This window comes from Microcaecilia unicolor, chromosome 2 (assembly GCF_901765095.1).
Source record: "Microcaecilia unicolor chromosome 2, aMicUni1.1, whole genome shotgun sequence".
In the NCBI taxonomy this organism is placed as follows: Eukaryota; Metazoa; Chordata; class Amphibia; order Gymnophiona; family Siphonopidae; genus Microcaecilia; species Microcaecilia unicolor.
Genome location: NC_044032.1, coordinates 109,127,114 through 109,152,805, shown reverse-complemented (window position 1 = coordinate 109,152,805; position 25,692 = coordinate 109,127,114). Strand labels below are relative to the sequence as shown.

The window sequence follows — 25,692 nt, the reverse complement described above, 5'->3', positions numbered from 1 at the left end:
GCAGCAGCAGCAGAAACAGGCATGCAGGCTCAGCCCTTCTCTCTCTCTCTCAGCTCTGGTCCTGCCCTTGCGGAAACAGGAAATGAGGGTGGGACCAGAGCTGAGAGAGAGAGAAGGGCTGAGCCTGCATGCCTGTTACCGCTGCTGCCAGCCGCCATAAACTCGACTTCGTAAGTGAAGTTGACTTTTAAAATTTGGAGGTAGGGGGCCTGGAACTGGAAGGGAGCGAGGGAGGAAGGGAGGGACGACGACACCCTCATGCGTGTGACGTCGCGTTCCATTGTCTGGCAACTCTGCAGCGTTCCCTTCCAGTGATTGGTCTTTACGAACACGGAAGTACGTGACGTCATTTCAGGAGATGGATACAGCAGGAGCACGAATGCTTCAAGGCTTCACTTTCTCAGCTTCAGAACTTTGGAGGTGCTTTTTATTATATAGGACTAGTAAAAAAGGCCCGTTTCCGAAACCAATGAAACGGGCGCTAGCATGTGGTTTTTTTTGTGTGTGTGGGTGTGTGTGTATGTGTCACAGAGTTATTTTGTGTGTGTGTGTGTGAGTGTGTGAGTGTGTGTGCAGATTGTTGATGTGTGTCTTTTTTGTTGTTGTTTTTTTGCTTGGGGGTTGGGGGATGTGCTGTGCTATGCTGGCAAAGTGGGATGGATTGGTGTGTGGCTTTGAGGGTGTGTGTCTGTTGTATTGTGTGTGTGTGGTTTTGTCTGTCAAGGAGGTTTATGGAGGAGGGTCTTTCTGTTGGTGAAATGTAAATGTGGTTGTAGGGGGGTCAGCCTTTGCTGAGTGGTGGATTGTTTTTTCCGGGTTTTTTTTTTTGTTGTGTTGTGCTGAGGCAGCAGTGTTGTTTTAGATAGGCGGAAGGTAGAGGAGCATGTTCTTGGTCTGTCGGTATTTTTTGGCCGTTTCACAGGGGAACACTGGAAGAGAAATGTGCTGTGGGAAGCAGCGCTGTCTTTTTCCGTTGGGCTGGGGTTCTGGGCATCCTGGAGGTGGGAGACGGCTTGCCTGAGGACGGGGATGGTTGTTTTAAGTTGGCGGGAGAGGAGCACGGTCTTGGGCCATCGGGTGGTGATCCGGTATGTTCGGTCCATTTCAGGCCGGCTGCAGGGGAATGCTGGAACATGTGCTGCGGGAAGCTGTGCCGTCTTTTTCCAGGTGCTCGGGGAATCCCCGAGGTGGGAGACGGCTTGCCTGAGGCTGGGGATGGTTGGGCACGGCCGCTTTGGCAAAAGGGGAAGAGGAAGGGGGTGGGGAGTTACCTGTAGCTGCGTGAGAAAACGGGTATTCTTTGTTTTGTATTATTAGTTTGCATTTCTGTTGAAGAAAGAGTGGATGCCTTTTGAATGATGGAGGTGGTGAGTCGGTGTGCGGTTGTTTCGTTAGTTTGGCAGCCAGTCTCCAGCAATTTCTAGGCAGGGAAGTGTTTCCCTACTCCTCCCCCTTCCTTGGTCGCTGTTTGCTGCTGGCTGGGTCGCAGGTAATCCTTCCAGCTGGGCCACAGCTTGTCCTGTTCGCCCACGTCCCAGATGGTGACGGGCACGTTGTTTTCCGGTTCCTCTGACTCCATGTCAAGCGATCCCAAATATAGTCTTTGCCATGGGCCCTCTGGCACTCTTCAGTACTGGCATTAGGCATTTAAAAATTTCTCCCCCCCCGGTCTATTTTTGCACATACCCACAGCAGGAATATTCTTCTCTCGTTCCAGCGGTGGTTCTGTGCTCTCCGTGCTGCACAGATGAGCCATTCTGCTGGGGAATGCTCCTCCCTTATTGTCACGTAGTTTCCTCTGATTGGTCCGTCTTAAGTTGCCTAGTGTTGCCTGGGAACGGTGTTGTGATGGTCCTTTGTGTTTCAGAATGTTAAGGGTGTTTTTTCTGATTGGTCCGTCATGCGAGGGCGGGGCAGAGAGACATGGTCAGTGTTGTGGCTTCACCACCATGAATCCATGAACCCTTCAGGGAGTGACTGAGTGACTTCAGAACGTTGTCTTCAGAACGTTGAGGGTGAGTTTTATTATAGTAGATGTGTGTGTGTGTGTCTATATGCGTGTATGCGTACATATGTAGTACAGGTTTCAAAAACTAACTCCATCTCATCTAGCAATAAATGATGGTGGGTGGGTGTTTTCAAATACCCAAACATTAAGAGAGGAGCTAGTGATGCAATATGTGTCTGTACAACCCTTTGCAGAGGGAGAGATTTTCTCCTTCCTTATCCAACCTTCCTTGGAGGTGCCAGGTTTGCACCTGGGCTCTGAGGACAGATTTAAGTTGATCTAGGAACAGGAAAGGAACTGTCCACCATGTCTGGGGTCTGTCTCCCAGCAGGTCCTAGAAGAAAGGGAAAGGGAAATGGGACTTGATATACCGCATTTCTGAGGTTTTTTTTTCGCAACTACATTCAAAGCGGTTTACTTATTTTGTACCAGGGGCAATGGAGGGTTAAGTGATTTGCCCAGAGTCAAAAGCAGCTGCAGTGGGAATCGAACTCAGTTCCCCAGGATCAAAGTCCACTGCACTAAGAAGGCTTAAGCAGCCTGAGGAATGAAGAGTAACTTAGAGTCTGAAGAGAAAAAGACTGGTGACTGGCTACTAGCCCAAGAAGACCTAGGAGGAAGAGGAGTTTTTTTGTCCAGAGTGTCTGAAGTCTGTAGAGATGGACAAAAGGATGGTGTCCACTTCCACTAGCTTCCTCTTTGATGACTTATCTCTACTTGTGGGGATGTAGAAAACTTTCCCTGAGAAAAAACTCTCTCTAAAAGGTAGCAACCCCTCTTCAGGAAAGCCCCGAATCTATTACAGATACTGCTGGAGTAAATCCAAGGCAGAAAGCATGGGGAGCTTAGGAAAGTTCAGTTGTCTAGCATAATTTTACAGATTTTCTATTATCCCAGGTGGTCCTGCTCTGTACTTGCTATATCTAGGATATACTCTGCTCAAGCTTACCTACAGATAGATCAGGGCCAGAGTTCCCAGTTGCTACATCCACATGTGCAAATTGTATAGTCCAAGGTACTCATCACTAATAAGGAAATAGACTTTTCCAAGAAAGGCCAGATATCCCACACATGTCAAGAGAGAGAGAAGATTGACTTAGAGCACAGTACTTAAAGATATTTTGGTGTTCAAGAATGTAATGAGATTTGGGGAAGGAATTATTTAAGTGAGAATCGTTTGCAGTATATATAAATTTGCAGTATTCTATTTTGTTATGTATTGATTCTGTTATTGTAATTTTTGTTATTAGCCTCAGGCTTTTTGGTGAGGTGTGCAATTAAATTAAATAAAGTAAAGTAAAAGTAAAACGGGCTTGGTATGCATATTTTATATCACATTCATATCATAATGAATGAGTATATTTAAGGGGGGAGAAAGATACTTTAAGGTTGATAGCCAGCAAAACGTTGCTAGTTTGCAACATTGTTGGATTGTTGGTATTGACAATGAATTTAACTATGCTGCAACCAAAATTATAAAACAGCTCTTCCAAGATTTTATCAAATATAACTGCTTATATTTGGTTGGCATTGTGGCAAATTGCTGATTGCTCTATTTGTGATCACTGTTTATAAAACTCTCTCTCTTAAATTGTAACTCACAGAACTTTATAAAACGATGTATTCACTGAAGTACAAAAAAAAAAAACTCTGGTGGGGGGGGGAAAGACTCAGAACTCTTCCTCCACTTCCGAGCAATGGAAGAAACTATGGTAGGATTGCCAAGGTAAAGTTAATTCACAGGCATAACCCCCCCCCCCCCCCCCGAGCATAAATTTGTTAAAGCTTCAGCGTTAAAGCTTGCTCTATTTGTGATGCCAGTCTTTGATCGTGAAGGAATTTGCATGGTGTGGCAGGTGCGGCTCTGGCCACTTGGTTGGACAGACTAAATGGACCATGCAGGTCTTTATCTGCCATCCTTTACTATGTTAGTCCCCTGCTCAAATCAATCAGTGGGCAGAATTCCAAAAAATACTTGAGATAGGGAGGCTAATATTCAGGCTCCATGAAGAGCTTACAGGCCTGTAGGTATATTGTATCCATGAACTTGCCGGCTAACTTTCAAAGGGAAGCTTTCCACAGAATACAGAACAGAGACATGATTACCACAGACAAACCAGACCTCAGTGGAACTGAGACAGGTTGAGTTTCCAGAGATAGGACATAAGTGATTTTGATACTGAACCCTCAGACGGGTATTCCAGAAATAGGAACACAAGAGTTAATGAAGAAAAGAATGCTGGAATGACAAGAAAGAGTTACATCAACAAAACTTATGGATGATTTCCTCCTTTAGATTCCTTAATTTAGACACCATCAGAAATTCCATATGTCACAGCCCCAATTTTCTGGAACCAATAATCTCTACAGCTACGACGAGATGTCCCTTCCAAAATTTAAAAATGGGATGAAAGCATATTTATTTATTAAGGCATTTGATTTATGATGATTGCTTTTAAGTTGGCACCTGGATGTTGGTGATGGGCAGGATCTGGAGCACAGATAATATATACTGCAATTCTAGTACATAAGTACTTATGTACTAGAATTCTACTTTTCTCCTTCTCGTTCTTTTGGACTATGTAGCTCTATTTCCTTTCTTTTGGATTACCAGAGCTCCTCTTTCTGGAGAATATATGAGTACTATAAACTACTTAGATGTATAGTGTGATGGGTGGTACATCAAGCATTAACTAAACTTGAAACTTGAAGGTCGAATAATTAGTTTTGTTCCATGGTAGCATGAGATGCACAACTCTCCAGATGCTGGGAACAACTATCTGTGGCACAGCTTGAATTTAGATATTCTCTTTAGAGTTTGGTCTTCCAGATGTGGCTACCAGCATAGGCACCAACTCCGTGGGTGCTGTGGGTGCTCAAGCACCCCCAATATTTTACGCACCCGAAGTTTCCTTGCAGCCCAGCCATAATTTTAAAAGTCCCTCCCTCCGTCTGAATTTTAAAAGCCCTCTTCTTACCTCGTCAGTGAAACTTCAGCCTTCCCTTCTGTCTCTCGGCTCTGGTCCCGCCCATGTGTAAACAGGAAATGAAGGGCGGGACCAGAGCTGAGAGACAGAAGGGAAGGCTGAACACCGAGCCTGCAGTGCATTCTTTTCACTGACGAGGTAAGAATAGGGCTTTTAAAATTCAGACAGATGGAGGGAGGGGGAGAGGGGAGGGGGAGAGGGGAGAGGGGGAGGGAGGGAGAGGGGGAGGGAGGGCGGGTGGGAGCCTGGAACTGGGAGAGAGGGCGGGACTGGAACTCGGAGGGAGGGAGAGGAGAGAGGGGGAGGGGCAGAGGGAAGGGGGGTGGGGAATGCACCACCTGTAAAAAAATATTTTCAGCACCCCCAATCATTTTGAAAAGTTGGCTCCTATGGCTACCAGGGTCATGACTTACATGAGTCTTGATTCACTATCTAGTGGTACAACTAGAAGGAAAACAGCTTAGCCTGCAATACAGTCCAGGTTTGAATCCTCCTGTGCCACATTCCTGTATGTTTTTTTCTCAAATTTTAGTTCTCAATGATTCGTACTTTCCCAATATATACAGAACCAATACTTAGCCTTTCAGTTTTATATTGATATTTTTACATTTTTTTACTTCCATTTTTTAAAAGCTTTTTACAGATAAATACCTATATTTGCTAGTCTTGAGGCGATCAGTTTCTCTAGCAGGTCATCAGGGATCAGCTGCCCATCTTTGTAATGCTTTGAAATTCGTTTTAGTATCATTTTTTCCCACACCCAATTCTCAAGCATCTGAGAAGGCACTTCCACAAAGTCAGTTTCTACATTAGTTCCACTAAATCTGGCAAAATGTGTCTGAAATAATAAACAGAAAAATAATCAGCTAATGCACTGCAACAAAGCCAAAATTATGATTTGTAATAACACTACCACAATATGAAAGTGATAACAATTATGACAAGTGGAAAAAGTAAACTGCAGTTTGAGAAAAGTAGGAAACTTAGAACCTCAAGAAAACAACCTGTTCAAGTCCATTCTGGTTTTTATCAAATCATTTTTTCACTATCACTTCAGGAAACCTGGTTATAGTATAGTCAACTCAGCACCACAAACATTTTTTTTTAAATTTAAAGCACAAGTTAAACAAAACATAACAAAACTAGAGTTCATACTTTTATTTAGCAAATCAATAAGATGGGCAGGAAAATCACCATGCCAGACTGTAGTCCATGTTCTGTGCATAAGAGTATGTAACCTGCTCAAGGACACTCCACGAGTGGTGGAACTAGGGGTGTACAGGTTTCACACACCATCAATATACACAGTATATGTAAATGGGTAATTCATTTATATTTGGTGTGTGAAATTTGCTGAATCTTTACAGCAAGATACAAACAATACACACTCATTTGCATACTATCAAGTCAACAGTCCTGTACAACATCCATTTTGCACAAGAATTTGCCAGAAGCAGCAAGGTGCTAGAGTGCCAGTGAGGTTCTGCTTATGAAAAAATATCTATTTAAGTTGAATGGGAAGACTTAAAGCACGACTGAGGATAATATGTTGAAAGATATGAAGAGAGCTGGGATGCAGTTACTCTCTCAGGAAGTTTAAAATACAGCAAAAGCAATATGAAGCAAGAGATCCAGGGAAGCGTAGTCATGAGCGCACATGTCATTATCAACACAATTTTCAGCTGAAGCAATAGAAAATCATAACCACATAGAAAAATTAGCACAGTTTTAAAATGTTGCTAATATTCATGAGATACATTTCCATGCACTGCCTCCACTGCATGCAAATCTATCTCATGAATATTCATTGTGGGCATCCTGAAAACCTGACTGGCTGGGGTGCCTCCAGGATCAGGTTTGGGAACCACTGGCATAGACCATAGAAGTCTGCCTAGCACTGGCCTTGTACTAGGCAGACTTGTTTTATGTTCTAAAATATTGATTTAAATCATATTTAGCTGGGCTGGTGTACCATCCCTTTTAGAAAAAGGAAAATGTATTGCAGTTTCAAAGGTTAAAAAACTAGCCTAAAAAAAGAATCGACTAGTAGTTCCTCTTCTCATCACAGTTTTACCTACATCTGACAGACCAATGTGCTTCTAGTTCCTGCTTTTTAGGACTGCTTTGACTTTTCAGTGCCATGGCCTGTGCATTACTGATATGAAAGTAAAGACATGGATGACTAGCAGTAATCCTTTTCAAATTCTGTGTCTAAGTCAGAAGCAAAATGTACTCCTATGCAATTTAATGCATTAACAAACACAGACAATATAATATAGAAACTTGACTTAGAAAATGCTATAAAGGGATGAACATTCCAAAAATGCCAAGTTCCACAAAAAAAAAGAAAAATTAAAACAGGCAACAAATATTTTTATGATCTAGGACAGTGGTTCCGAAACGTGGTCCTGGAGACACTCCGGACATTAAGGTTTTCAGGATACCCTCCAATGAATGCAAATCTCTCTCATGAATATTCATTGTGGATATCAAAAACCTCAATGGCTAGCTAGGGTGCTCCTGGACCACATTTGGGAATCACTGATCTAGAAGCCAGCCCAAACATTTCAGAATCAGATCTGGAACAACTAGAACTTTATTTATTTATGTGCATTTATCAATCATCCATTTAAATGGGAGTAATTCTTTAACAGGGCGCCTACTAAAGGCATTGTTTATGGAGCCTATTTTAAGCCAATTCTACATAAAAAAAAAAGAAGATACCTATTTTTCTTAATAGAATAATAGCACAAGTGGCAGAAAAGAATCTTACATTTAAGGCATGAGCACAGTGGCGTAGCCAGACAGCCAATTTTGGGTGGGCACAAAATTTTCTCTCTCCCCCCCTCTCCCCAAAATTGGCTGTCTAGCTATCCACTGCCCCGAACCCTCCCCCCCAAGCCACCGCTGCATGTTTCTCCGGCACCACCTACCGGCACCCAATGGGCCTTCTTTCCCCTCCCTCCGTCGGGCAGCGCCAGCCTAACTGTACAATAAAGCTGCACGGCACCGGGTCCGTCAGCATGCTGCCGCTAGCTCCTACCTTGTCATCTTTCGGCAGAGGTGTTAGTTCTGCTGCTAAATCTGCAGCGGATCCACGCGGTGCCAGGGCTGTCTCTCTGTACGCTGCTGCGACTGCTTCCTCTGCGCTAGCCCCGCCTCACCTCCGATACTCTTTCTGAAGAGGTGGGGCTAGAGAGGCGGGGCTAGCGCAGAGGAAGCAGTCGCAGCAGCGTACAGAGAGACAGCCCTGGCACCGCGTGGATCCGCTGCAGGTGTAGCAGCAGAACTAACACCTCTGCTGAAAGATGACAAGGTAGGAGCTAGCGGCAGCATGCTGACGGACCCGGTGCCGTGCAGCTTTGTTGTACAGTTAGGCTGGCGCGCGCTGCCCGACGGAGGGAGGGGGAACAAGGTCCATTGGGTGCTCCATTGCTGGGTGGGCCTGAGCCCAAATTGGGTGGGCCCAGGCCCGCCCGTGGCTACGCCCCTGCATGAGCACTTATGCCAGCCTGTGGTCATGTGAATGACTGGAAGGCTTGGACGCCTCAAAGTACAGACAGTGGGTAGTGAAAAAGTCAAAAGGAAAACTTTATTTCTGTACAAAGGGAAAATAAACAGGCTTGTTTCTTCACATGTTCTGCACTCTCAATAAAGTCTGTTCCACACTTCACTACAGCAAAGATACTTACCTGTAGCAGGTATTCTCCGTGGACAGCAGGCCTTATGTTCTCACAAGTGGGTAACACACTGTCGTGTTGCCCCAGTCCAGGCTTTATAAAAAACTTAAGTTTTGTGGAGCATGAGACAAGCTCCACCGCACATGGGCAGGTGCCTTCTCACATGCTGCAAGGGCGCAGTTACTGCAGTTAAATACTTCAGCAAGAAAAATAAAAATAGGAAACAACTCCTAGGGAAGGTGTGAGGGTTTGTGAGAACATAAGGTCTGCTGTCCTTGGAGAATAAATACTACAGATAAGTATCTTCGCTTTCTCCAAAGACAAGTAGGCCATTAATTCTCACAAGTGGGGTATCCCTAGTATCCAGGCTCACCAAAAACAACAAACTTTGGCCAATTGGGCCTCACAACAGCGAGGATAAAACCCAGATTAACCTGAAACTATATACAACTGAGCGAGAGTACAGACTGGAACAGAATAAGAAAGGCCATGGGGGGTGGGGGGTGGAGTTGGATTCTAGACCCCAAACAGATTCTGCAACACTGCCCGAACCGACTATATAGTGGAATTAGAAAAGGTACAGAGAAGGGCAACGAAAATGATAAAGGGGATGAGACGACTTCCCTATGAGGAAAGGTTGAAGCGTCTAGGGCTCTTCTGCTTGGAGAAGAGACGGCTGAGGGAAGGTCTATAAAATAATGAGGGGAGAGGAGTGGAACGGGTAGACATGAATCGTTTGTTTACTCTTTCCAAAACTACTAGGACTAGGGGGCATGCGATAAAGCTACACAGTAGTAAATTTAATACAAATCGGAGAAAATCTTTCTTCACTCAACATGTAATTAAACTCTGAAATTCGCTGCCAGAGAATGTGGTAAAGGCAGTTAGCTTAGCGGGGTTTTAAAAAGGTTTGGACAGCTTCCTAAAGTCACAGTGAGTCAGCCAAATGCTGTATAAAAAAAAAAGTTCTCTAGGTATGACCAGAAATTATACAGTCTGATCAAACAATTTCTGTTGATTCAACACTCAATTTCCACTAGAATATAACATTCCTTTAGTAAAGCTAAATATTCCCAAAATAGCAGTTTCATTAATGTAAAATGCAAATTTATAACCAGTTGAGAGACTTTTTTTTTTGCCTAGGACTGGCAGAACCTGTCCACAAAGTTAGAATGCTACAGGATAAGAAGCGGTTAGAAACGCCTATCCTCTCTACTATCAGAGCTAGGCACGAAAGGAAAGAGGGTTTTTTTGTTATTGTTTTTGTCCTTTTGGGAGGGGGGCAGGGTTAGAAGACAGAGAAGTGCACCACAATACAGATTCACAGGACAAATTAATTAAGAAATTTTGCAATAAATTTAAGAGAATAGAAGAGAACCTATAGCCCAAAAGTTGAGAAATTAGAATAAAATAATCAGAAATCACTTAGCAGTATTTTGGTTCAGGTCCAGCACATGGAATGCTACAAACAAAGTGGTCTGTGTCTCCCCTATTCATAGCCCAAACCGCCTTCTGCTGTGCAGTGATTACCTCACAGTGAGTCAGCCAGTGCTGAATCAAAAAAAAAGTTCTCTAGGTGTGACCCGAAATGATAGTCTGATCAAACAATTTCTGTTGATTCAACACTCAATTTCCACTAGAATATAACTTTCCTTTAGTAAATCTAAATATTCCCAATAATTATAGCAGTTTCTTCAATGTAAAATGCTAATTTATAACCAGTTGGGAGACTGTTTTTTTTTTTTGCCTAGGACTGGCAGAACCTGTCCACAAAGTTAAAATGCTACAGGACAATCGTAGAGATAAGGGAACACATGGACTCCCAGTCTGCACAGCGACACTGCGACTACCGCTAGACATTTGGTAAAAACCCTGGGAGCTGACGCGAGGCCAAAAGGCATCATGAAGTACTGGTCGTGATGTATTCACAGTGGGTTGGAATTATCAGGATGTGAGTAAATGCATCCTTCAAATCCAGAGAGCATAGCCAATCATTTTCCTGAATCATGGGACGAAAGGTGCCTAGGGAAACCACCAGAAATTTATTTTGACCAGAAATTTGTTCAGGACCCTTAGGTCTAGGATGGGACGAATCCCCCCTGTCGTCTTTTGCATGACGAAGTACCTGGAATAGAATCCCTGCTCTTCTTCCCTTGGTGGAACGGGTTCGACCTAATGGACCTGTAGAAGGGTGGAGAGTTCCTCTGCAAGTACCTGCTCATGCTGAGAGCTGAAGAAATGAGCTCTCGGTGGGCAATTTGCAGGTTTACAAAGTCAATTTAGTGCGTATCAGAGATGGACTATTTGGAGAACCCATCAGTCAAAGGTTATAAGGGGCCACCTTTCATGCAAAACACTTCAGCCTCCCCTCGACCGGCAAGTCATCCTACATGGACACTTTGACAGTGACTATGCTCTGCTGGAGCCAGTCAAAAGCTCGTCCCCTGCTTTGAATGGGGAGCAGCAGGGGCCTTATGCGCACACTGTTGATGAAAACAAGGGTGCTGGGGTTGAGACTGAGCAAGCTGGAGAAAGGAAGTGGCGTACCTACACTTCTGTGATAGTAGGAACCCCTCTTTGGCTTGCCAAAAGAACTCTTGGCTGAGGAGGCTGATGCAGAAGGTGCCCGGCGGGAGAGAAAAGAGATGGTATCAGTGTGCTTTTTGATTTGATCAGCAACCTCTTCAACCTTATCCCCCCTGCATAGGACATCCGCCAACCTGTGCTGAACAGACTGTTCCAAGTAAAAAAACACGCAGCCATGAGAGTCTGTGCAGAGAGTCTGTGCATTGCTATACTTTGAGCAGAGATCCTGGAAACCATGTCAAAAGTGTCATAGGCACCCCTGGCCAAGAACTTCCGACATGCTTTCTGCTGTTTGGCCAGCTGGAGCACCGCCAATTAAAGACCTACATAAGTACATAAGTATTGCCATACTGGGACAGAACAAAGGTCCATTAAGCCCAGCATCCTGTTTCCAACAGTGGCCAATCCAGGTCACAAATATCTGGCAAGATCCCAAAAAAGTACAAAACATTTTATACTGCTTATCCCAGAAATAGTGGATTTCCCCCAAGTCCATTTAATAATGGTCTATGGACTTTTCCTTTAGGAAGCCGTCCAAACCTTTTAAAAATTTTGCTAAGCTACCCGCCTTTACCACATTCTCTGGCAACAAATTCCAGAGTTTAATTACACGTTGAGTGAAGAAAAATTTTCTCTGAGTCGTTTTAAATTTACTACATTGTAGCTTCATTGCATGTCTCCTAGTCCTAGTATTTTTGGAAAGCGTGAACAGACACTTCACATCTACCCATTCAACTCCACTCATTATTTTATAGACCTCTATCATATCTCCCCCCTCAGCCGCTGAAGCTTTCTTACTACCACAAGTACTTGCAGAGTATCCTTCTGCCTGTAGATTATGATAAATTGGCTCGGATTTGGGCAAAGGAGATACATTATTATATATTATTTAATCCTTTGTTAGGTTGGGATTATTTGGAAAGTCCCTGTACAGAGTAACTGGGGGGAGTGACTGGGAGGTCCCTGGGTGGGAGGAAGTCCAGCCCACGGAGAGTATTTTTGAAATAAAATGCAAAGAAACAGTGCCCTGTGGGGGGGGGGGGGGGGGGGGGGGGGAAGAAGGAGATTAGAAAGGGACCATCTTTGGTTGCTTGTTGGTCCCCTGCCACTGACCTGGAGGAGTAAGGGGAATCCCACATAGGAGAAATAAAACCACTGGCTGTAAAGGGAAGCTGTGACTCAGCAAAGTGACAACTGTAACAGAGAAGAGCTACGGGTGGGCAGAGGAGAGACCCAGCCCAGGCGTGTGGGATCAGAGCCAGGGAGTGCCCATCCCAAGGCCCGGGTAAGCCAATACAAAGGTCACCTTGGAGGGAGGTCAGACCACAGGCGGTCTGAACCTGTGGAACAAGAGGAGCACTGTCTTCGGGTAATTATTCTCTGGGATAGGCATGACAGGAGTCTGTAAAAAGTATAAATAGTCCTGCTAAAAAGCCTATGTATATAAATACAAGGAAGGAGAATACAGGAGTTCCCCTGGGGAATACCAGAAGGACTGTGGTTTTAAAAGACTTGCTTTCAATGTTGAAGAGTTGAAACAGATTGATGTTCCTGCTGTTACAGAGTTAAAGAATAAACCATTTCAGTTTGCATGAGTTTCTGACTCCTGTGTGGTTATTGGACTTGAGAAAGTATAAGTATCTTTCAGACCTGCCAAATTAAGCGCCAGTTTTAATCCTCATACAGTGACAGTTGGTTGTTCTTTGGATTTCTTGGGGGAGAAGAGGGTAATCCCATCCGCTAACTCTTCCTTCCCTAGGTGGAGGCACTGAGTGCCAAACAAGTAAAGGGTCTGACGCAGACTGCCTTCGGAAGGCTTAAGACGGGTCAGATCCCGAACCCAGAAGTGCCCAGGTTGGGGCATTACAATTAGAAATACAGTTGAAGTCATGTATGCTGGGGTTAAAGCTGTAACCTATCACCACACGTTGGGAGATGCAATACAAAAAGGGGATAATGTGGGGTACAAATGCAATAAATAAATAAATAAATCTAATTTGAGTCACAAGTTCTGATTTTGTCCTCATTTTAACATTTTGGCAAATTTCTCACTAGCAGGCTTAGTGTCAAAAGAGAAGGGCGCCCATCTTTCGACACAAATTGGGAGATGGGCGTCCTTCTCTCAGGGTCGCCCAAATCGGCATAATCAAAAGCCGATTTTGGGCATCCCCAATTGCTTCCCATCACGGGGACGACCAAAGTTCCCGGGGGCGTGTCGGAGGTGTAGCAAAGGTGGGACTGGGGTGTGCCTAACAGATGGGCGTCCTCAAGCGATAATGGAAAAAAGAAGAGCAAACTGCAGCAGTTTAAGGAGAAGATAAAAGGGAAGGGAGTGGATAAGAGTTTTGGTGAAATATTCAGAAAAGAAAGGGCAGATTTTGGTGCCTGCCAGCCATCCACCCACCCCAGCAGCTGTAGCCTAAGCCACCCCAAGAAGCCGCAACCTCTCTGCAATTGCTGGGGTGGGAGGGCAATGGGCAGAAGCTAACACTGTTGCTGTTATAGGCAGGCAGGCAATGTGGAAGCAACGGCAAAAGAGGGAGTGCATCCCCCACTTGAAGAAGTTGCATAGAAATACTTTTAAAACAAATAGGAGGAATTATTTTTTCACTCAACGAATAGTTAAGCTCTGGAACTCTTTGCCGGAGGATGTGGTAACAGCAGTTAGTATATCTGGGTTTAAAATAGATTTGGACAAATTCCTGGAGGAAAAGTCCATAGTCTTCTATTGAGACAGACATGGGGAAGCAACTGCTTGCCCTGGGATTTGTAGTATAGAGTGTTAGCACGATTTGGGTTTCTACCAGGTACTTGTGACCTGGCTTGGTCACTGTTTGGAAAACAGGATACTGGGCTAGATGGACCATTGGTCTGACCCAGTATGGCTACTCTTATGTTCTTATGCACTGCCCCCCCCTAGCCACACCCACTCATCCCCAGAATCTACGACTGCTGCCTCTCTGGCAATGCACAGAGGCTTTAGGCTGCAGTTGCTGAAGCAACAGGGGAAGAGGCTAAGGCTGCATTCACTCACTTGCCCCCATAAGCTGTGGGCTCAGCCTCACTCTATTGCTCATCTTTTCCTAGTAGCCACAGTTTTAACCTCTCCCCATTTGCCCACCTGGCTGCTCCCAGCAGCCTCAGCCTGAAGCCTCTCTTCATAACCTACCCAACCCACCCTAGAGTCAACCGTGCAGAGTCACCTTTCACCCTCAACCTCTCCCCACTGAGTAGCCTCTCTCAGTTTCTCTTCCGTTTCTACCCCCCCCCCCAGCAATTTCTCTCAAATTCCTCTCTTTTCTCCCCCTCCCCTCAAAAAAGATTTTTTTTGAAATTTGTAAATTGTTCTTACCAATAGAATTGCTGGAGAATCCTGATTAACAATGTGTGGACCGCTTCTGCTCCAAATTTCCTCATAATTAAGGCAGCTCCATGGAGCACTAGCAGCTACAGAAGCAGCCCACAAACATCTTCCTAATTAAGAAGGCTCTGCGAGGGCTGCTTCTGCTCTATTTGCCATTGCTCCAACCACTTAGCTCCTAGGCACTTGCATAGCTTGTTCCTTGTGCTGATGTTGTGGTATCTCTGCCTGATTTTCTTCTCTGCTCCCCCCACAGATTTCTCATTGTACTTACTGCTCTCAACTGTCCTGCTCCCATGCACTCTCCAGTTCCCGATGAAGGTGACGATAATTTCAACTCAGCTCCTAGGTGCTTGGGCCGGGGGCACATGCTGAAGGAGCAGGTCGTGCTCCCTGGGCACCTGTGAAGCGCTACCTATCAACCTTTCTTTCACCCTTGATTCTTCCACCTCTCCCTGCCTGTTCTCAAGCACTCTCTTTTCAGGTCTCGGAGAATATATTATCCACTTCTATTCCAGTTCTAATCAGGCCTCGGCTCCCACACATTTTCTGCCCCACCCCCTTCCCAGCATTGCCTTATTCCTCTTACTACTGCTTCTCTCCCAGTTTCATCTTCTTCTCCCACGTTCACTTGCCACTCTGGCTTGGGCTTCTTAATATGCCTGCTCCATTCGCAACAAAGGTTCCTTGATCTTGGATCTTATTCTGCAATACTCCTTGGATATTCTCTGCATTACGGAGAACAAGCTCCAGCTGAGAGACACTGCCTCCCTTCTTGAGTCTTGTCCATCCGGATTTTCTGCACTTCATACCCCCTGCTCCTCTCGTTGTGGTGGGGGTGTTGCCTGCTTCTATTCTGATTCCCTGAAGGTTTCACTCTGCTTGTTTAAGCCTTTGACTGTTTGACTGACTCATCCTCCATCCCTCGTGTCCCATAGCTTCCTTTCATTTGGCCTAGTTATACTGTCCTCCCTGGCGTATGATGAACTATCAACCTTCACCACAGAATGCTTAACACTTCTCTCCTCTGCTCTTCTCGGTGACTTTAATCTTCTCACTTTGGAATTGTTTCTTTCATTTACTACCTGTTTAGGGTTATCACAGCATATTACCATACCTACTCACATGGCTGGTAATACTGTGGATCTCATTTTTAACTCCCTTATCTGGGGTATAGCAGGAATTAAAACCATTCGTTCATTCAGAAACCTTGTATATTCCTACTTATCCATTATGTTACAAAGCCCAAGAAATTAGGAAATGAAAACAAAATACTGACCTGTGCACAAATCTGGTGCATCACGTGGCCAAACTCATGGAAATATGTCTTTACCTCATCATGTCGCAATAAAGAGGGCTGGTCTGCTGTTGGCTTTGAAAAATTTGCCACCATGGCGGCTACAGCCATCATCCTCTGGCCATCAGGCAAAAGACAGCCAGGCTGTAGCCCAAAACATGCTGCATGGCCATACTTCCCATCTCTGAAGCAAAAATAATAAAACAATTAAATGGTAAAAGAAACTCATCAAGACATCACAATAAATTACTGAAGCATCACTGCATACCCTGAGTAAACATATTAAATACACAGCTTGGGAGAGCAATTCTCAAAGTCCTATCTATGGGTTGACCAGTGAAAACTGCCCACTCTGTGAGCAAGTAAAAGTGCGTGCGTTGTTCTATAAGACACACTTTTGCTAGTACTGTAGTAGTTGTGTTCATGGAGGCAAGGTTACAGGAAGAATAACCTGGATTTTCCATACTAACCCTAATTTTTCAATCCTTTCACAATAATGGTCCAGTCTATCTGTCAGAGTGTTTAACAGGCTATGTTTGGGGACTATATTTTTTGGTCCTCTCGGGCTGTTAATTTAATTTCCACCTATAAACTGCAGGCTGGAGAGGACTCCCCAAAGGACTTTTTCTATTTGCTGGTCCTAGGCATGGAAATCATGTCACCAGATTACTGCTTTACTGATGAATACATGCTTTTTTTTAAGAGCATTTATGTTATGTTATAGCAGACTTATCACCTGTCAACTCCCTCAATTTGATATTCAAGGCGAGATACAGATAAAGAAACTGATTTGCAACACCAGGAAATTACAACATAAATTCAAATAAATAAAATAGCAATGATTAACAAAAACTACATTACTTAAAATCTAAAATTAATGTCATAGCAAATTCAAAATAAGTTTTCAAAACTTTACGAAAATAATATTTCACCAAATGTATTTCTAAAGGAAGACAGTTCCATGAACAAACTGCCAAAAACAAAAAAGAGTGAGAGAATAACGCCTTAAATCTAACAGACCTAGCTGACGGACAACTAGAAACAATTGATTACAACTCCTAATAGTCACAATGGAGCTTAGGGTATTAAATAAATGGGACAGATCCTCTGAACAATTACCTTTCAAAATTTTAGTATTATAATTTAGCAATACATTTGCTTACAAGGAATGCTCCAAACACAACAAATGCAAGTTTCTTAATACAAGTTCAATAACACAAATACCTTTAACCAGACCTGTGTTTTAAAAGGAGGAAAAAGACTTCAGAAGCTCAGGAGAACAAGCTGCCTAGAGGGGACAGATTTATGGTATCGGCAACGATTGAAGAAATTTTATGTGAAACAGTGGATGCTCTGTTGAGTGTATCAGTGAGAACTTTCAGTTAGCAGCTAAGTTCCCAGCTTCATTCTGTACAGTCAGAAATATTGATGACACTTAGGTTATGAAAAAGGTTTGAAAAAATATTAGAAATTCAAAAAAATATGAATATAAAAATAAAGTAATTAGGAGGTTTTTAAGTCTAATGAGGAAGCTTGATCAGCAGAAAGTTTGTCTTCAAGCGGAGACGGTAAGCGGAGATTCTGAAGTCTTTTTTTCTCCTTTTAAAACACAGGTCCGGTTAAAGATATTTGTGTTATTGGATTTAGTTATATTAAGAAACTTGCATTCATTGTGTTTGGAGGCAACCGATGCAACTCCCCCAGTAGGGGAGTCACATGGTCACTACGAGACTTACAAAAAATAAGTCTAGCAGCTGAATTTTGGATCATTTGAATTTTGAGACATCTTAGCAGTTAAACCTAAATATAAAGAATTACAATAATCTATAAAGCTACAATTGAAAGTTGCACAATAATTCTAAAATGATCCCTCAAGAAATATGAATGCAGAAGGCAAAGCTGCTTCATCTTAAAGTAGGTCTTCCTAACCAAACTATTAATCTGAGGTGCCTTGAAGGGGCATAATCAAACCGAAACGCCTATCTCCATGGGCGTTTATCTCCGAGAACGGGTCCGTGAAGGGGTGGGCCGAACCGAATTTTCGAAAAAATGGACGTTTTTGAGCTGGGCGTTTGTTTTTATTAGCGATAATGGAGACTAAAAACGCCCAGCTCAAAAATGTCCTAATTCGAGCCATTTGGTTGTGGGAGGGGCCAGGATTCGTAGTACACTGGCCCCCCTGATATGCCAGGGCACCCTAGGTCAGTGCAGTGGACTTCAGAAAAAGCTTCCACATGCATAGCTCCCTTACCACGGGTGCTGAGCTCCCAACCCCCCTCCCCCAAAACCCACTCCCCACAAATGTACAACACTACCATAGCTCTTAGGGGTGAAGGGGGCACCTACATGTGGGTACAGTGGGTTTTGGAGGCCTCCCATTTACTAGCACGTGTTACAGGTGGGGGGGGGGATGGGCCTGGGGCCACCTGGCTGAAGTGCACTTCAGTACCCACTAAAAGTGCTCCAGGGACCTGCATACACGCAGGCCTCTAGGACTGGTTGCTGCTATATAACATTGGCACACCAGTTGACACATGAAGACTAATCTCTCCGAAAACGTCCTTTATTGGAATAACCGCCTTTACTCACAGTTAACTGCAGATCAGAGGTTGTGCCCCACTGGCAACGAGTCTCCCTGGTATTGAGATGAGCAGTAGGTCAGAGCTGGCAGAATGCTGTACAATGCCCTCTTTCAGCCACATTCAAGGGAAGAACTAAGTTGTCTAATGTGGCTAACACAGGAAAGGGAACTAAAACTGGCTTACAAAAATGGCCACTACCGCATGGACTACAACAGGAAACACAACAGGGCACACTCTGACCCAGTAGGCAGGGGGAAAAGCACCATGGGAGAAGAGCCTACCAACTACCAACATCGTGAGACTGTAACACAAGCTAATGAAATCACGGAGCCCAATACCCTACACCCACCACAATGCAATGCAATGTGACCCTGTTCTGCACCCGAGAGCCACATCTGACCCAGGGAAAGGCTGTGACAGGATCGAACACATTCTGTTGTTATGGAGGTGGGTACGGCATTTGAGGCTGGCATAAAGGCTGGAAAAAAAGTTTGTAAAGTGGGTTTTTTTCAGTGGGAGGGGGTTAGTGACCACTGGGGGAGTGTGGGGAGGTCATCCCCGATTCCCTCTAGTGGTCATCTGGTCAGTTGGGGCACTTTTTTCGGACTTGTTCGTGAAAAAAAAAGGGTCCAAAAAAAGTGACCCAAAATCGCAGTAAAAACGCCTTTTTTTTTTCCCGATTATCAGCTAAAGACGCCCATCTCTTCTCGGCTGATAACCACGCCCCAGTTCCGCCTCCACCACGCCTCCGACATGCCCCCGTCAACTTTATTCGTTTCCGCAACGGAGTGCAGTTGGAAACGCCCAAAATCGGCTTTCGATTATACCGATTTGGGCGCCTTTGCGAGACAAACGTCTATCTCCCGATTTAGGTCGCACTATAGGCGTTTTTCTCTTTCGAAAATAAGCTGGATAGTCAAAGAGGAATCCAACAGTATCCCCAAAACCTTTCATACCTTTTCAATATTTAGCTGAATTCCATCACTAATTTGAGCGACCAACATGATAAAGGGGTTGGAACTCCTCTCATAAGAGGAAAGACTAAAAAGGTTAGGGCTCTTCAGCTTGGAAAAGAGAAGGATGAGGAGAGATATGATTAAGGTCTACAAAATCCTGAGTGGTATAGAACGAGTAGAAGTGAAGAAGTGAATCGTTTTTTTATTTGTTCCAAAAGTACAAAGACTAGGGGACACTCAAGGAAGTTACATGGAACTACTTTTATGTTTCAACTGTTTTTTATTATGAAAGAAATCAACACATCCACATCTTGTAGACATTATAAAACTAATACAAGTATTTTTTTTTTTTTTGTTCCTCAACTATCTTGTAATAACATAATAAAACAATATTTATCTTACACAGGGATAGTGTGTTTCTTTTTCTTCCTCTGTGTGTCTCATCAATTTGTATTATCCATGAATTCAACAGAACATTGCATTATTGTCAACGTCTAACATAACTAAATATTGTTCCACCTTCTTTATCCTATATTAGTACAACAAATCAATTATTAGTTTCCACCATAGTATAATGTTTCATTCTTCCATCTTTATACCTACTATTTCCCCTTCCCCCTTCCCACCCTCCCTGCCCTCTTATTCTTCGTGTTTCCCCCTGTAACCTATAAGAATCCCCATACTTTTCTAGTATCACATAAAGTCCACTCATAAGGTATTAATAATCAGACTTCGCCCTTTCTGCGTCATTTTTTCCAAGTAGCATCCCCAGATTTTAAGAAATCTCGTTTTTCTTTTATCATTTCCTTTAGCCTCTTTTGCTTCCCAGACCAACAATTGATGTACCTGATTACGCCAATGCCAGAAATTTGGCGGGTTGTGTGTAGTCCAGTGTTGCATAATACATTTCCTTGCTACCAAACATAATTTGCGCTTTAGCAATACTTTATCTGCATTTAAACTCGGTTGTACCTCCTTCATATCTAATATTAGATGTAATGGATTCATATCCACTCTACTACATAGCATACCTGTAAGATAATTAGTTATTTGTCTCCAATATCGTTGTATTAACACACATTTCCACATCGCATGATAAATGGAGTTCTCGGCATTATGACATTTTACACAAAGAGCTGTTTCTATACCCCCTGCTTTATACAATTGAACCTGTGTAAAGTATGCCCTGTGTATCATTCTAAATGCACATTCTCTATAATCAGTTCCCCCTATCAGGCATGGAATACTTTTGATTTGTGCTATTATATCCCAGGATTGCAAGTTCTTTCCCATATCTTTTTCCCATTTCTGTTTCAACAGAGTCATCTCCTTCTCAGGAGTTAGGCTCCATAATCTCTGATATAATTGCGATATAGAAGGGGCATTTTCTGTAATTTCCTCAAAGAAGGTAATAATTTTACTACCTAACCTAATTGTAAGTGCTTCTTTATTTAAGTTTTGTATGTAATGTTTAAGCTGATAGTGTGCATAAGTATCTTGCCATCCAGATTCCTCTTGATGAAGCAGCTGCGGCAATGCCTTGATATCCCCATTCTCTCCTAGTGCGTCTGCTAGGGTTTCCACACCTATCTTTCCCCAGTCATCAAAGATTTTGTTCTCCATTCCTGGTTGGAAGGCCGGATTTCCTCTAATACTTATTAACTCCGTTATTCTTGAGTCTCCGCCTAATAGTTTGCCTATAAATTTCCATACCTCTCTCATGGGTTTAAGTAAAATATTGTGTCTAATTCTTGGAGGAGTTTCCCCGCTCCGTGGATGCATTAGGGTAGTAAAGTGATATGGGTTAAATAATGCATCTTCTATCTCTATAGGTATATGGTCGGAAGCATGAAATAATCTATCTCTCACCAGTCGCAATAAACATGCCATGTTATAATATTTAAGATTGGGAATTCCCAAACCCCCCTGTCTCCAACCTCCCAACATGTATTTTTGTTGTATTTTAGCTTTTTTCTTAGCCCAACAAAATCTGAGCAGCATTCGGTATAAGCGCTTTATATCTTTCTGCAACAGGGCTATTGGTAAGATCTGCAACATATATAACCATCTCGGTAATATCACCATTTTAAGAAGGTTGATCCTCCCTATGAGCGAGATTGTTAGCGTGCCCCATGATTCTAATTGCTGTTTTGTCTGTTCCAGTAATTTTTCAACATTTAAATGATATAGCTCTTTTGGTCTGGCCGGCAACTGTATACCCAAGTATACAAAAGATTTGTGTGCCTGCTTCAAAGGGAAATCTCCCCCCCATAGCTCGTGTATGTCCACATTAATTTGAAGCGCTTCTGACTTGTCTATATTCAGTTTGAAACCCGAATAATCTCCATATTCTCTGAAAATTTGTAAAAGATTCTCTAGAGTATATTTTGGCTTCGTAATAATCATTAACAAGTCATCCGCAAATGCAGCTATCTTAAATTCTTGATTTTTAATATTTACCCCTGTTATCGCTGCACAATCATGTATGTCTCTAATTAATGGGTCTAATTGAAGTGCAAATAACAGAGGCGACAGAGGACAACCTTGTCTAGTTCCCCTATTGATCTGAATTTCCCCCGATATATTTCCATTTACCAGCACTTGTGCTCTTGGTTTATGATATAATGCTCTAATTGCCTGCACAAAGTTGCCATTAAATCCATATTTCTGTAGCACCGAGTATAGAAAGGGCCATTCCACTCTGTCGAACGCTTTTTCTGCGTCGAAGCTGATCATCACAGCTTGCTCTTTGGAATGACCCAGTCCTTCCAATGACGCCAAAATATTCCGCAAGTTTTTTGTACTTGATCGCCCTTGGACAAAACCAACCTGTGCTGGATGAATAAGGTGAGGCAATATCCCTCCTAATCTTTTGGCCAATATTTTTGCAAATAATTTTGCCTCTTGATTAATTAGGGAAATGGGTCTATATGATGTAACCAGCTGTTCATCTCGCTTTGGTTTAGGAAATACTACTATCCTAGCTAAATTCATATTATCAGATAAGGCACCCTTCTCTATCCATTCATTGAACATCTCAGTCAAGGTAGGGAGAATCGAATCCCCCATCATCTTATAAAATTCTGCTTTAAAGCCGTCTGGACCTGATGCTTTGCCTGATTTACTTTGTTTGATTGCCCATCCCACCTCGTCTTCACTAATCCTAGCATTTAGCCGCTTTCTGTCTCTACTTTGCAGCCTCGGGATGTGAACACCCTCCAAGTAAGACTCCCCCTGTAAATCGTCTTGATCTGCCCTCTTATAAAGTTCTTGATAAAAATTTTGAAAAGCCTGTCGAATTTCTTTATTAGAGTGTATGAGATTCCCATTTTTTTGTTTAATAGTTGTTATATTTCGGGAAGTAACCTTAGATGCTATAAGTCGAGCTAAATATTTGCCCCCTTTATTCCCGTGCTTATAAAGTTGAAAGCGATAGTAGGCCTGAGATTTCACTTCTCTCTCATGTAGTTTGGTGTTTAAAGTTGCTTGTATGGTCAGAATCTCTTGTCTGATATCATTACTGGGGTTCAAACCGTATTGGCAGTTTAATTTACCTAAGAGTTGTTCTAGTCTCATTATTTCTCTGTCTCTCACTCGTTTATATTGCGTGACATAACTGATTATTTCCCCCCTCAACACCGCTTTCGCTGCTTCCCAGTAAATGCTGGTCTCAGCCACTGAGCCTTCATTAAAATGCTTAAATTCTGCCCATTTAGCATGTAAAAACTCCCCAAATCTTGCATCTTTAATTAAGTATGTTGGAAACGTCCAGCTTTTTAGCAAGTCTTCATCCTCCCCTCCCTTCCATGTCATTCCGACCACCGAATGATCCGATATGACACAGGGATCTATGTGTACCTCAGTAATGTCTGTTATTATAGTTCGTGATACCAGCAAGTAATCAATTCTTGATGCTGACCCATGTGCTCTAGATTGGTGTGTGTATGCTTTCTCCATAGGATGCAAGGTGCGCCAGACATCTATTAAATCTAATATTTCACATAAATCCGGTAGACCCCTAGTATCTATTTTTCTTATCTCCTTTGGCGGATGCGATCTGTCCATATTCGGATCCCAAGTCATATTGAAATCTCCTCCCATCACTAGAGGCAAGTTTTCCAATTGAGTGATTTGGGAGAGCAATTTCTTATAGAATTTTAAATCTAACACATTAGGAGCATATATATTTCCCAATATTATAGTTTTTTTATTAATGGTTACTATGCTTAGTACAAATCTACCCTCTGGGTCTGAAATAGTTTTATGTATCTTAATTGCTAGCCCTTTCTGAAAAAGTATGGCTACTCCCCCTTTCCGACCCATTGCCGCAGCTGCCACACAATCTGCCACCCACCATTTGACTAATTTGGCATGTTCCACTGTTGACAAATGTGTTTCTTGGAGCAGTGCAATATCTGCTTTTATATGTTTAAGATGACGCAGTATTTTTGATCTCTTAATGGGGGAATGTATTCCCCCCACATTCCAGGATGCTACCTTAAGTAGTTATCGTTCATATAGCGATTTTCCATCATCTGATTACTTTTAACTGTCAAGAGTAGCCAGCCCAGTCTCCAGCCACTCCTGCTCATACCCCATGTTCTCATCTTCGTATTTATTTGCGTCTGTAGGTTACATTGAGTTGCTCCCTTCCCCCTCCCCCCCTTGCATTGTCCTGCAGTTATCTGTTCCCTGCCCTCCCCCCTCTCCCCATTCCCCCCCAATAGCCCTCTCCTTCCCGTAGGAAGCAGGTCACTGTCAACGCTCCTCCTCCCATTATTTGTATCCGTCCCTTCTCTACTCGTTCTTCCGTTAATGATACATGTATGTGTGAGCAAGTATTACCTCTTTAACATTCAGTCCCCCAACACATTTAACTTTTGGATTTGCCATTCTCTACAATTATTAAGCAAAAGCAGTATTATTAGTCTTAAGTAATCTTATGGTTGTCAGATTCTTTCAAACTAAGATTGTAATACTTTCAAATCCAATTTAACTGATTTCAGGCCCTGCGACTTACATTACCTGCAGTGTCGACTTGCATCAACAAAGTAATATCTTAACATTATGATACTATATCTATTATAACATATTTTCATGATTGTGTGAGTATGTATTACCTCTTTATCATTCAGTCCCCCAACACATTTGACTTTTAGATTTGCCAGTCTCTACAATTGTTAAGCAAGAGCAGTATTATTAGTCTTATGACCTCTTAGTGTTGTCAGATTCTTTCAAACTAAGATTGTAATACTTTCAAATCGAATTTAACTGATTTCAGGCCCTGCATCTTACATTGCCTGCAGTATCAAATAACTAACAACAAAAGTAATATCTTAACATCCTTATACTATATCTATTATAACATACTTTCCTATTATCCAAGATTCTTGGCCACTTTTCATGCTTAAATCGTCCTTTCCTGTTATCCTGTTTGTGTTTCAATTGGCCCTCTAATGTTTTCAATGTCCATTATGTCCACCTCAAATCCAACTTGTGTCGCTTTTCAATTTATCCTTTAATAATCTCTTTCATGGATCATCTGCCCCAACATCCTCTTATTATAATTTTTCACTTTTCACACCATTGTACATTATCTCAAGCATTTAGCGAAGTCAGTTGGAAAATATCTTTTTTCAGCGATGTAATCCTTCACTCTCAAGTTTCCGGCCTCTCTTCCATCTGTTGCACAAATAGTTTTGCTTCTTCCATAGTGGTAAACAACTTTGTGCCCGAAGAATGAATGATTCTCAACTTCGCGGGGTATAATAGCGCAAACTTGATCTTTTTATTCACCAATGCTGAGCATATCGATGAAAACTTTTTTCTTTGCGCCGCCACCGCCGATGAATAATCTTGAAAACAAAGAACTTTGCGATTTCCACTGTATAGTTCTTTGCCGTTGCGTAGAGCTTGCAAAATGGCGTTTTTATGATTGAAATTGAGGATTTTGCAGATGACTACACGTGGTCTTCCCTCCGCCGCGTTCTTCGGCCCTAGTCGATGTGCTCGCTCGATTCTTAGCGGCCCCAACATCTCAGGTAACTCCAGTTCTGCTGTGAACCACGTTTCAAGATATTTACTGAGTTCACGATCTCCTTGCCCTTCAGTTAGTCCCACAATTCGGAGATTGTTCCTCCTCGACCTATTTTCTAGGTCTTCGAGTTTATCGTCATAGGAGGTGATTGTTTTCTTCAGTTGATTTATCTCTGCTTCTAGTACACTGACTCGGTCT

The 25,692-nt window shown here is 42.9% G+C and overlaps 1 protein-coding gene across 4 annotated transcripts in view; it reads right to left on the bottom strand.

Moving 5' to 3' along the window:
• NLN (neurolysin) overlaps positions 1–25,692 on the bottom strand; it is a 173,018-nt gene that overhangs the window by 33,714 nt on the left and 113,612 nt on the right. For all 4 annotated transcript variants that reach the window (XM_030193203.1, XM_030193201.1, XM_030193204.1 and 1 more), the window contains 2 exons: positions 15,902–16,103; positions 5,647–5,833 (listed from right to left, as the gene is read on the bottom strand). In XM_030193203.1, the coding sequence (XP_030049063.1) occupies positions 5,647–5,833; positions 15,902–16,103 (389 nt within the window). The remainder of the gene's footprint in view (positions 1–5,646; positions 5,834–15,901; positions 16,104–25,692) is intronic.